A 10,214-nucleotide genomic window follows, 5' to 3' on the forward strand; every position below is an offset into this window, starting at 1 on the left:
CCCAGCCCTGTCCCCGTGCCCCTGCAGTGTCACAGAGCTGCCCTCTGCGCAGGGCCCTGTGCCAGGGCTGGGTCCCACACCCGGGCACAGCCTGGCTGCCCCGGGGTGCTGGGCACTGTCCCCGGACACCGTCCCCCTGTCCCCTGTGCCGGTGCAGTGTCCCTGGGCTCTGTCCCCATGCCCGGCCTGGGTGCGCCCCTGCTGGTGCAGAGTTTCTGTCCCTGTCTCCTGTTCCACTGTCCTGGTGCGCTGTCCCTGTGCTGTCTCTCATTGTCCCCCTGTCCCTGTGTCTCTCACTGTCCCACTGTCCTGTCCCACTATGCCACTGTCCCTGTCTGGCTGTCCCTATCCCACTGTCCTGCTGTCCCTGTTCCTGTCCCTGTCCCACTGTTTCTGTCCCAGTCACACTGTGCTGTCCCTCTCTATCTGTCCCTGTCCCTCTCCCTATCCCTGTCATTCTGTCCCTCAGTCCCTGTCCCCCTTTCCCTGTCCACCAGTCCCACTGTCCCTGTCCCTCTGTCCCCATCCCTGTCCCTGTCCCTCTCCCTGTCCCTGTCCCTCTGGCCCTGGCCCTGTCCGTGTCCTTGTCCCTGTCCCTGTCCGTGTCCCTGTCCCTGTCAGTCTGTCCCTGTCCCTGTCAGTCTGTCCCTGTCCCTCTGTCCCTGTCCGTGTCCCTGTCCCTGTCCCTGTCCCTGTCCGTGTCCCTGTCCCTGTCAGTCTGTCCCTGTCCCTCTGTCCCTGTCCCTGTCCCAGTCCCTGTCAGTCTGTCCCTGTCCCCCTGTCCCTGTCCCTGGCCGTGTCCCTGTCCCTGTCCGTGTCCCTGTCCCTGTCAGTCTGTCCCTGTCCCTGTCAGTCTGTCCCTGTCCCTCTGTCCCTGTCCGTGTCCCTGTCCCTGTCCCTGTCAGTCTGTCCGTGTCCCTGTTCCCCATCCCAGTCCCTGTCAGTCTGCCCCTGTCCCTGTCAGTCTGTCCGTGTCCCTGTCCCTGTCCGTGTCCCTGTCAGTCTGTCCCTGTTCCCCATCCCTGTCCCTGTCAGTCTGTCCGTGTCCCTCTGTCCCCTCTCTGCAGTCCCTCCCGTCTCCGCTAGGCGGCGCCCTCCCCTCGCTCTGTCCCGTCCGGCCGCCAGGGGGCGCGCGCGCCGCGCTGGGCTCCGGTCGCGCGGGGGGGGGGGGCCCGGGCGGCCGCGCCGCGGCGGCCCCGCTGACCGTGTCCCGCAGGTGCGTACCGGCCCTCCTACGAGGAGATGCTGCGCTTCTACAGCTACTACAAGCAGGCGACGGCGGGGCGCTGCCAGGGCCCGCGGCCCGGCTTCTGGGACCCCATCGGCCGCTACAAGTGGTAAGGGGGTCCCGCTCCCGGTGCCGGTCCTGGTGCCGGTCCCGGTGCGGTCCTGGTGCCGGTGCCTGTCCCGGTCCCCGGTGCCTGTCCCGGTGCCGGTGCCGGTGCCGGTCCTGGTCCCCCTGGTGCCGGTCCTGGTGCCGGTCCCGGTGCGGTCCTGGTGCCGGTGCCTGTCCCGCTCCCGGTGCCTGTCCCGGTCCCGGTGCGGTCCCGGTCCCGGTGCGGTGCCGGAGCCGGTCCTGGTGCCGGTGCCAGTGTGGTGCCGGTCCTGGTGCCGGTGCCTGTCCCGGTGCCGGTGCCGGTGCCGGTCCTGGTCCCGGTGCGGTCCCGGTGCCAGTGCCGGTGCCGGTGCGGCTCCGGCGGGCCCCGCTGACGGCCTCCGCCCCGCAGGGACGCCTGGCACAGCCTGGGCGCGATGTCCAAGGAGGAGGCGATGGCCGCGTACGTGGCGGAGATGAAGAAGGTGGCCCAGAAGGTAACGGGGCCCGGCGCTGCCCGTGCCCATGCCCGTGCCCGGTGCCCGTGCCCGGTGCCGGTGCCCGTGCCCGTGCCCGGTGCCCGTGCCCCGTGCCCGTGCCCGTGCCCGGTGCCCGGTGCCCCGTGCCCGTGCCCAGCCGCGGCCCTCCGCAGGTCATCGACACCGTGCCCATGGACGAGAGCACGGAGGAGATGTTCCGCTACTTCGAGCCGCTCTACGAGGTGATCCACGACATGCCCCGGCCCCCCGAGTCCTTCTTCCAGAGGAGAGGGGGTGAGTGGGGCGCTGTGCCCCCGCTGCCCGTGCCCATGCCCGTGCCCGGTGCCCGTGCCCGGTGCCGGTGCCCGTGCCCGTGCCCGGTGCCCGTGCCCCGTGCCCGTGCCCCGTGCCCGTGCCCAGCCGCGGCCCTCCGCAGGTCATCGACACCGTGCCCATGGACGAGAGCACGGAGGAGATGTTCCGCTACTTCGAGCCGCTCTACGAGGTGATCCACGACATGCCCCGGCCCCCCGAGTCCTTCTTCCAGAGGAGAGGGGGTGAGTGGGGCGCTGTGCCCCAGCCGGGACCACCGGCACCGGCACCGGCTTGTCCCCGAGGGGACACGGGGTGGACACATCCCAGCCACCCTGCCGGGCTGCCGCTGGGCCCTAAGGGCACACCGGTGTCCCTGTGTGTGACAGAAGTGTCCCCTTGTGTGACAGAGGTGTCCCTGTGTGTGACAGAGGTGTCCCTGTGCATGCCACTGCTGTCCCCTTGTGTGGCACCGGTGTCCCTTTTTGTGACAGAGGTGTCCCTGTGTGTACCACTGCTGTCCCCGTGTGTGGCACCGCTGTCCCCGTGTGTGACACTGCTGTCCCCGTGTGTGGCACACCCCGGGCGTTCTGTCCCCAAGCCCGAGCGGTGATCTGGGCTCTGTCCCCGGTGATCTGGGCTCTGTCCCCGGTGATCTGAGCTCTGTCCCCGGTGATCTGGGCTCTGTCCCCGGTGGCCGTGGGCAGGCAGGGGTGGCTCGGGGGCAGTGCTGCCCGTGCCTGGCAGGGCTCCGTGCCAGCTGCTGGAAACATCTGGAGGTGGACACATCCCAGCCACCCTGCCGGGCTGCCGCTGGGCCCTAAGGGCACACCGGTGTCCCTGTGTGTGACAGAGGTGTCCCTGTGTGTGACAGTGGTGTCCCTGTGCATGCCACTGCTGTCCCCTTGTGTGGCACCGGTGTCCCTTTTTGTGACAGAGGTGTCCCCGTGTGTACCACTGCTGTCCCCGTGTGTGGCACACCCCAGGCGTTCTGTCCCCAAGCCCGAGCAGTGATCTGAGCTCTGTCCCCGGTGATCTGAGCTCTGTCCCCGGTGATCTGGGCTCTGTCCCCGGTGGCCGTGGGCAGGCAGGGGTGGCTCGGGGGCAGTGCTGCCCGTGCCTGGCAGGGCTCCGTGCCAGCTGCTGGAAACATCTGGACAGGCCGGGCAGCTCCTGCGTGGAGGGCAGTGCAGACACAGTCCTCGAGAACTGGGATTGTTTGCAGGGTCTGTGCCAGAGGAGAGCCCTTCCTGGCCCTGCTGTGCCTCTGCTGCTGCCCGGAGGGGCTGGGGCTGTCCCGAGCAGGGCTGGCCTGGCTGCTGGGCAGCGAGGGGCTCAGGGCACAGCAGGGGCTTCCAGGCTGAGCTCAGCCCGAGTGTGGAGAGCCCTGCAAACCACTCACCCCCAGGCACCTGTGCTGTGCCTGTCAGCCCCTGCTTCCCACCAAAACCAAACGGGATGTTTTGGGATGCCAAAGCCAGCTGTGTGTGAAGCTGCTCCTTCCCCTGGTGCCCAGGTGCTTTGTTCTCCGTTTAAATTCTGAATCCCTTGAAAAGGCAGGCTTAGTTTTTCTCTGAAATTTAAAAGCTATGTCTAACTGGTCATTATCCACTTGGGAGTGTCACTTACAGGTGACATTGTCACTTAAATCTAAACCTGGTGGAACAACGAGCCCGAGGTGGCTGGAGCTGAGGTGCAAAGCACTGAGCTCCTCAAGGTGTTGAGTCATTTGTGCTAAAGGCTCCCAAAGTCGCCTTCAGACTCTGCAATCCCAGCTTTGGTTGCTCCTAACTGGAGCAGGAAGGAGATTTCAGAGTGCAGAGCGTGGCAGGTGCCTCCAGCAGCTTTTGGGCAGAGCTGGGGCTGGTTTTGTTTATTTACAAAGACAACACGTTATAAAGTGGCACTTGGAACCCAAATCATGGATGGACCCAGATCCCACCAGGTCTCCAGGGAGTGGGGCTTCAGCAGGGTCTTGTGAGCGCGGTGGCTGGAGCCAGGTCTGTCCTGGTGCTCTGTGAGGTGACAGGAGCCTCTCTGTGGGTCACAGCACGCCCCGAGGAGGGTTTGGGGATGGGGAGGAGGATTTGGGGAATTTGAGGAGGATTTGGGAGGATCCCGGAGCAGGGCAGCCCTGGCAGTCCCCCTGTGTCAGTGCAGCTGCCTTGTCCCCCTCCGTGGGTCCCCTGTGATGCCGAGGGCAGGCTGGGGACAGCAGAGAGGAGAGGGAAGGAGCAGCAGGGCAGCGTTGCCACACACCTGCCTGCCCAGGAGCAGGGAGCAAAGTCCTGGGGGCTGCTGGAAACCGGGCTGGGATTAACCCCGTGGGCTCCACAGGGTGCTGGGGGGGCTGGGGCCTGTCAGGTCCCCTCAGGGTGCTGCTGGCCCAGGTCCTGGTGCTGCTGGCCACACAAGGCTCCTCCAGCCAGCGCCTCTTGCCTTGGGCTCTGTCACTGAGGTGTGCCCTGGGCTGTGGGCACTGCCAGGGGACAGCAGTGTCACTGTCACTCACCATGCTGACCCCTCTGCCTGCTGCCCCAGGGGCTCAGGGACACCCCGGGCAAGGTGTTCTGCACGGGGTGAGCCCAGCTGGGTTCCTGGGCTGCCAGCAAACAAACCTGGCTCCTCTCCTTCCCTGCCAGCTGCTGGCACCTCAGAGGCTGCTGCTGCCTGACATTGCCACGGCCAGCCCAGCCACAGGGAGCCAGCCCAGCCAGGAGAGCAGGGCTGAGCCCACAGAATGACCCAGCTCTGCCTTTCCCTCCGTGCAGAGCGCCAGGGGCAGCAGGATGGCCCCAGCCAGGGTGGCACAGCGGGCAGCCCAGCTCCAGAGAGCCCCGGAGACTCCGGGCCTGGCCCGCAGCAGCACGGGCAGCACGTGCCAGGTTGGTGTCCCTGCTGTGGGCAGCAGCTGGCAGAGCCCCGTGGAGCACCCAGGGCTGGGCTCCATCCCCCCACGGAGCTGCTGGCTCTGCCCAGCCCTGGGTGCTGCGGGCACTGCCCAGGTCACGGCTCCAGCTCTCACTGGGGCAGCCCTGGGCTTGTGGGGCTGGCTCTGCCTCCCCCTGCCTGTGCAAAGGGGCCAGAGTCTGCTCAGCTGCAGGGACAAGGGGCCCATGGGCTGGGAAATACCACCCTGCGAGGTCTGTGATCCATGAGGGGATGTTCTCCCGTGGCCCGAGCCACGTTTGCTGCTTCCTTGGCACTGGGAGTCACAGTGCTGAGCCCTGGCTTTTCTCTCTCAGCCCCTCGTGAGTCACCCCCTCCCTCCCTGTGCCCCCTCGAGGGCCCCTGGCTGTGCCTGGGGTGGGCAGGGTGCTGCAGGGAGGTTCCTCCTCCTGCTGCCACTCCAGCCTTCCCCCGGGAGCAAATATGGTCACGGAGAGATGCCAGTGTGCCAGCCGTGCCAGCCTCCAGTGCCTCCCTGCCTGTGCCACTGCTGCCCAGGGCCCATGGGTGCCAGGGGGCCGCCGTGGGCAGCAGAAGGGGGAGTTCAGTCCTTGGGTTCATGGCCACGTTAACAGAGCAGCTTCTGCCCCCCAGTGCCTCAGTTTCCCTCTCCAGCCTCGCCCTGGGCAGGCTCATCCCCTGTTCCCCTGTGCCCTCGGGCACAGCCGGGCACCCCTGCCCTGCCCGGGGCTCAGCCCTGCGCTTCCCTTCCAGGAGCTGGGCTGGCTCCTGCCCCCGAGGGGAGCCAGGTGACCAGTGACTCTGAGGGGGACACGTTCAGTGACACCCTGGAGCAGATGGAGCCCGAGAAGGTAACGGAGGAAGCGCTGGAGGCTTTGCCACCCCTGCCCTGCCCACTCTGCATGGCACCACCAGCCTGGAGCCTCATAAAACCTGCAGGGACACCCTCGTGCACCTCTCTGTGCTTCGTGTCACCCCTGGAGCCTGGTCCCTGGCACTGGGGGGTGCTGAGGAGCTCCCCAGCCCCCCGTTCCTGTGGTGAGGCTCTGCTGGGACACTGGGGGCTGGTGGGGCTGGGCAGGACCAGCAGCTCCACATGGGTGCCACCACCTGGACTGTTCCCCTGCCACTTCTTGCTGCCACGTTGGCACTTGTGCCATGCTGAGGCCTGGTGGGTCTGCTGGAAGGAGGAAGGAAGCCCCCCCTCTTTTGCCACCTCAGCTCTGGGCACCTCACTCCCCTCACGTGTCACCCCCCAAGCCAGATGCTGGCTGGTGTCACCACTGGGATTCAGCCTCACTCAGCCCCCTCCACCCCAAAAATGCCACCACAAGAGAAGGACTGCACTGCTGCCCTGGCATTGCCCTCCCTGCCCGAGAGGGGAGCGGGGGTCTCAGGGCCCTTCTCTCCCCTCCCACAGGCCGGGCAGGTGCGGGGGCTCACCCCGAAGGGGGCCCAGGCTGGGGCTGAGCCCCCGGAGCCCCCGGGCGCTGGGCAGGGCGAGCGGGGCGAAGGCAGAAGAGCCGAGGGGAGCAGCAGCAGCACAGACCTGCCAGCCCCGGGCTCCGACACAGGTGGGTGCAGAGCTGGTCCCTGCGCCCCTCCTGCTGCTGCCCACCTCCCAGGGGCTGGGCTGGGCTGGGCTGGGGGGCGTGGGGGCTGCCACCACCCCCAGGGGGCTGCGTTTGGCTCCAGCACCTCTGGTTGGGTGGTCAGGAGCTGGAGGAAGCCCCAAGTGTCTGCATCCCTTGGCCCCAGCAGCTCAGCCCTTCCTTTGCCCATTTCCTGCCCTGGTACTAGGTTGCCTGAGTGTGGAGGGTGCTCTGCTGGCCCTTCAGCAGCCAGGCAGGGCATGCAGGGCCCTGGCTGCCCGTGCCCAGCTCCTGCCCCTCATCCAGCTACAGCAGCGGTGCCTTCGGGCGTGGGTGGTGCCAAGGGTGAGCTCTGCCCAGCAGGGCAGGGGTGAAGCTGGGCCCTGTGCCCTGGAGGCCTTGGGGACAGCAGTGCCACTCACCTGATGCCACCCAGCACTGCTGCAGGTGTCTGGGCACCACCAGGCCTTGAGCTGTGCCACTGCAGAGGAGCCTCCTGCCACCCTGTGTGCTGTGCCCAGACATTCTGGGCTGCCCTGGGGTGGCATTGCCACCCTCACCCGTGCGACTGGTGCCATTGCCCCACCTGGGCACAGCCCATGTCTCACCCTTCCCCTGTCACTGTTCCCTTCCGGGCTGCCTGACCTTGGCGGTGAACTTGTCCCCAGGCCGGGCTGGGCTGTCCCAGGGCTGGCAGCGAGTCCTGCCGTGTCCTGGGTTATCCAGGTGTTTGCCAGGCTGGGCTGGGGCCTTTGCTGGGCCCGGGGGCAGCCAGGGAGGAGCTGCCCTGGCCCCGGGTGTCCTGCCCGTGGTGGCAGGTGTCACCAAGTGTCACCAGGTGACCCACACGCACCCGCCCCGTTGGTGGGCTGGCCACCCCCTGCCAGCACCGCGGCACTGCAGTGTCACAGCGCTGCGCGGCCCTGGGGACAGCCTGGCAGCGGCTGCGGGTGGGCAGCCCACGGCAGGCGGGCGTCACCGGCGGGTGGGGCAGTGCCAGCGTGCCCTGCCAGCCGCGTGCCCGGCGCTGTGCCCGCAGGTGCCCGGCTGGCCGGGGGGCAGCCCGGGAGCGGCACCGAGGCGGGCCCGGGGCCGGCGGAGCTGGAGGCGCGCGTGGGCAGCTCGGTGCGGGCGCTGCAGGAGGAGCTGCGGCGGGTGCGGGAGCGCCTGAGCCGGCTGGAGGCGCTCGGCGTGTTCCAGGTACGGCCGGGACAGCACCGGGACAGCGGGGCTCCCCTCTGGCCCTGCCACACGGCTGGCCCCGGTGCGGGGACAGGTCCTGGCGGGGCGAGCCTGGTGCCGCCTGATCCGGCCCCGGGGGCAGGGAGCTGCTGCCCCTCGCTGCCACTGCCCCCGCGTTACCAGTGACCTGCTTGTTCCCCCTGCCCCCTCATTCCCAGTGCCCCCTCATTCCTGCTGCCCACTCATTCCCATTGCCCCATTTATTCCTACTGACCCCCTCATTCCCACTGCCCCCTCATTCCTGATGCCCCCTCATTCCCACTGCTGCCCTCATTCCTTTTGTCACCCTCATTCCTATTGCCCCACTTATCCCTGCTGCCCCCTCATTCCAGTTTCCCTCTCATTCCTGCCCCCTCATTCCCACTGCTCTCCTCATTCCCCCCGGGGTCCTGGCAGGAGCCCTGCACAGCCTCTCCAGGCCGTTCCTCTCCAGGCCTCCCCCTTCCAGGGCACAGGGGGTGCTGGGCACAGCGGCTGGCAGGGGGTGCCGGGCACAGGGGCTGCAGGGGGGTGCCAGCCCCAGCCACCCCCCAAACCCTCTCGTGTCTTGCAGGGGGAGGCAGCTGGGACAGAGCCCGGCCCAGCACTCGCTCCACAGGTGAGTGGGGCTGAAGGAAGCGCTGTGGGGTGGCCCTGCTGTCCCCCTGCCCACCCCACAGCCCATGGGGTGCCCACCCCACAGCCAGGGGAGGTCAGCAGGTGACATCCATGGGGACACACCCTGTGATGGCGGTGTGATCTCCAGAGCAGGAGGGACGTGGCAGCACACCGAGCAGTGGCTCAGCAGAGGCTGGGGGGGTGCTTGTTGTCACTGTGACACCTTTGTCCCCTTCCCCTGGCCAGGCCGTGTCCCCGTGGCGCCTGAGCGTGTCCCCGCGCACGCTGCTCTTCCTGGCCACCTGGCCCTTCGTCACGCAGTGGCTGCTGCGCCACTGGCCGGGCAGGAGGAGGTGACCCCGAGCACGGCCAGCAGCACCGCCACCTCCTCGCCCATCCCGCTTCGCACGGAGCCACGCGGGAACCGCCTCACCAGCCACGGTCTGCGGCCCGGGACACCGGGACACCGGGACACGGACACCGGGACACCAGGACACGGACACCGGGACACCGACACCGGCACCCAGGGCCGGCCCCGGCCCCGCGGCCGCCGCCACGCACAGCCGGAGCAGCAGCAGGAGCAGCCCCGGCCCGCCCGGCCTGCGGGGGCTGGGACAGCACCGAGCCTGCCTCAATTAAAGTCGCCTTTTCGGTTCAGCCCCGCTGCCTGTGCCCTGCCGGGGGAGGGACCGCGGGCACCGGCTGCGGCCCGGCCGCTGTGCCAGCCGGGCACCCGGGGCCGGGCAGCCCCTGCCCCGGCTGGTCCCGCCGCCCCAGGCTGTCCCCGTGCCCACCCTGAGGGTCCCCCCAGTGGCCCCTGTCCGGAGGCGGCCCTGGGGAAGCCCCCGGGCCCCTCCCGGGCCGGGCTCGGTGTGTCCGGCCGGGTTCCCGGGGCACGGCGCTGACTCGGGCCCGGTTCCGCCGCTGGGCCCCGCCCGGCCGTGAGGCCGCGGTGCCGCCGGGGCGCTGCGGTGCTGCTGCCCCCTCACACACGGGGCCGCCATGGCTCCCCCAGCCCTGCGCCCCCAGACCCCTCCAGCCCCCCAAGGCCGCGGGGCCCCCGAACGAGGGGCAGAGGGGACCTCGCCGCCGAGGCTGGGGGCGGCAGGGCCAGGAGTGGGACCGGGGGCTGCCCATCCCCCCCCGTCCCGTGCCCCTCCCCCCGCACCCCCGGGCTTCGGGAGCGCGGCCCCGCGCCGCCCCTGCCAAAAGGGACGCGGCGCCTTTAAGAAGGGACTTCTTTCCGCTTCGGTTTGTTTACATCTCCCTCCGCCAACTGCGGCAGCACTGCACAGCCACACAGGGCCGGCATCCTTCCGCTCGCCCCCTTCCCCCCGGGCCCGCGCACCCCCGGGGCCCCTCCAGGCTCCCCCCCGGCCCAGGCTGGCCCGGCCCGGCCCGGCCCGGCCCTGTGCACCCCCCCGGCCTGGGCCGGGCGCGTGCGGCGCGCGCGGGGAGGCGGGCCCGGCGGCGTTAAACCTCCCCCGGGCCATGTCCCGGGCGGCCTGAGCGGGGCCGGCCCCATGCGGCGCCGGTAGCGCCCGGCAGCGAGCGTAGCCGAGCGCAGCGCTATGGCCGACGCGGCGCCCGCTGAACCGGGGCCGGAGCCCCAGTGCGAACCGGAGCTTCGCTCCGAGCCCGAGGCGCGGCCGGAGCCGCAGCCCGAGCCCGAGCCGCAGCCCGAGCCCGGAGAGGCGCCGGCGGAGGACGGCGATGCCGGGCGGCTGCCGCCCCCCGGGGCGGAGGCGGGGTAGGGGTAGGGGTAGG

The 10,214-nt window shown here is 69.5% G+C and overlaps 2 protein-coding genes across 3 annotated transcripts in view; both read left to right on the forward strand.

The window, feature by feature from the left end:
* Positions 1-1,163: 1,163 nt before the first annotated feature.
* On the forward strand, positions 1,164-9,104 carry ACBD4 (acyl-CoA binding domain containing 4). Of its 2 annotated transcripts, XR_005626658.1 has the most exons (10): positions 1,164-1,337; positions 1,728-1,812; positions 1,968-2,088; positions 4,878-4,991; positions 5,770-5,867; positions 6,437-6,590; positions 7,648-7,808; positions 8,404-8,448; positions 8,694-8,909; positions 8,940-9,104. XR_005626658.1 is itself a non-coding variant. In XM_039700838.1 (9 exons), exons 1-9 carry the CDS (start codon positions 1,243-1,245, stop codon positions 8,802-8,804), a joined length of 984 nt encoding a protein of 327 aa, XP_039556772.1. In that variant the 5' UTR covers positions 1,164-1,242; the 3' UTR covers positions 8,805-9,104. The 2 variants fall into 2 exon arrangements, 1 of the variants encoding a protein (XP_039556772.1); XM_039700838.1 differs by having other exon boundaries at positions 8,694-9,104.
* Positions 9,105-9,873: 769 nt separating this feature from the next.
* HEXIM1 (HEXIM P-TEFb complex subunit 1) overlaps positions 9,874-10,214 on the forward strand; it is a 1,390-nt gene continuing 1,049 nt past the window's right edge. The window contains 1 exon segment of the mRNA XM_039700839.1: positions 9,874-10,214. This exon segment is cut by the window's right edge and continues 1,049 nt beyond it. Coding sequence (XP_039556773.1) covers positions 10,019-10,214 — 196 coding nt within the window. The 5' untranslated portion in view covers positions 9,874-10,018.

Source organism: Passer montanus, unplaced genomic scaffold (genome assembly GCF_014805655.1).
Source record: "Passer montanus isolate IOZ18808 unplaced genomic scaffold, ASM1480565v1 scaffold145, whole genome shotgun sequence".
Lineage (NCBI taxonomy): Eukaryota > Metazoa > Chordata > Aves > Passeriformes > Passeridae > Passer > Passer montanus.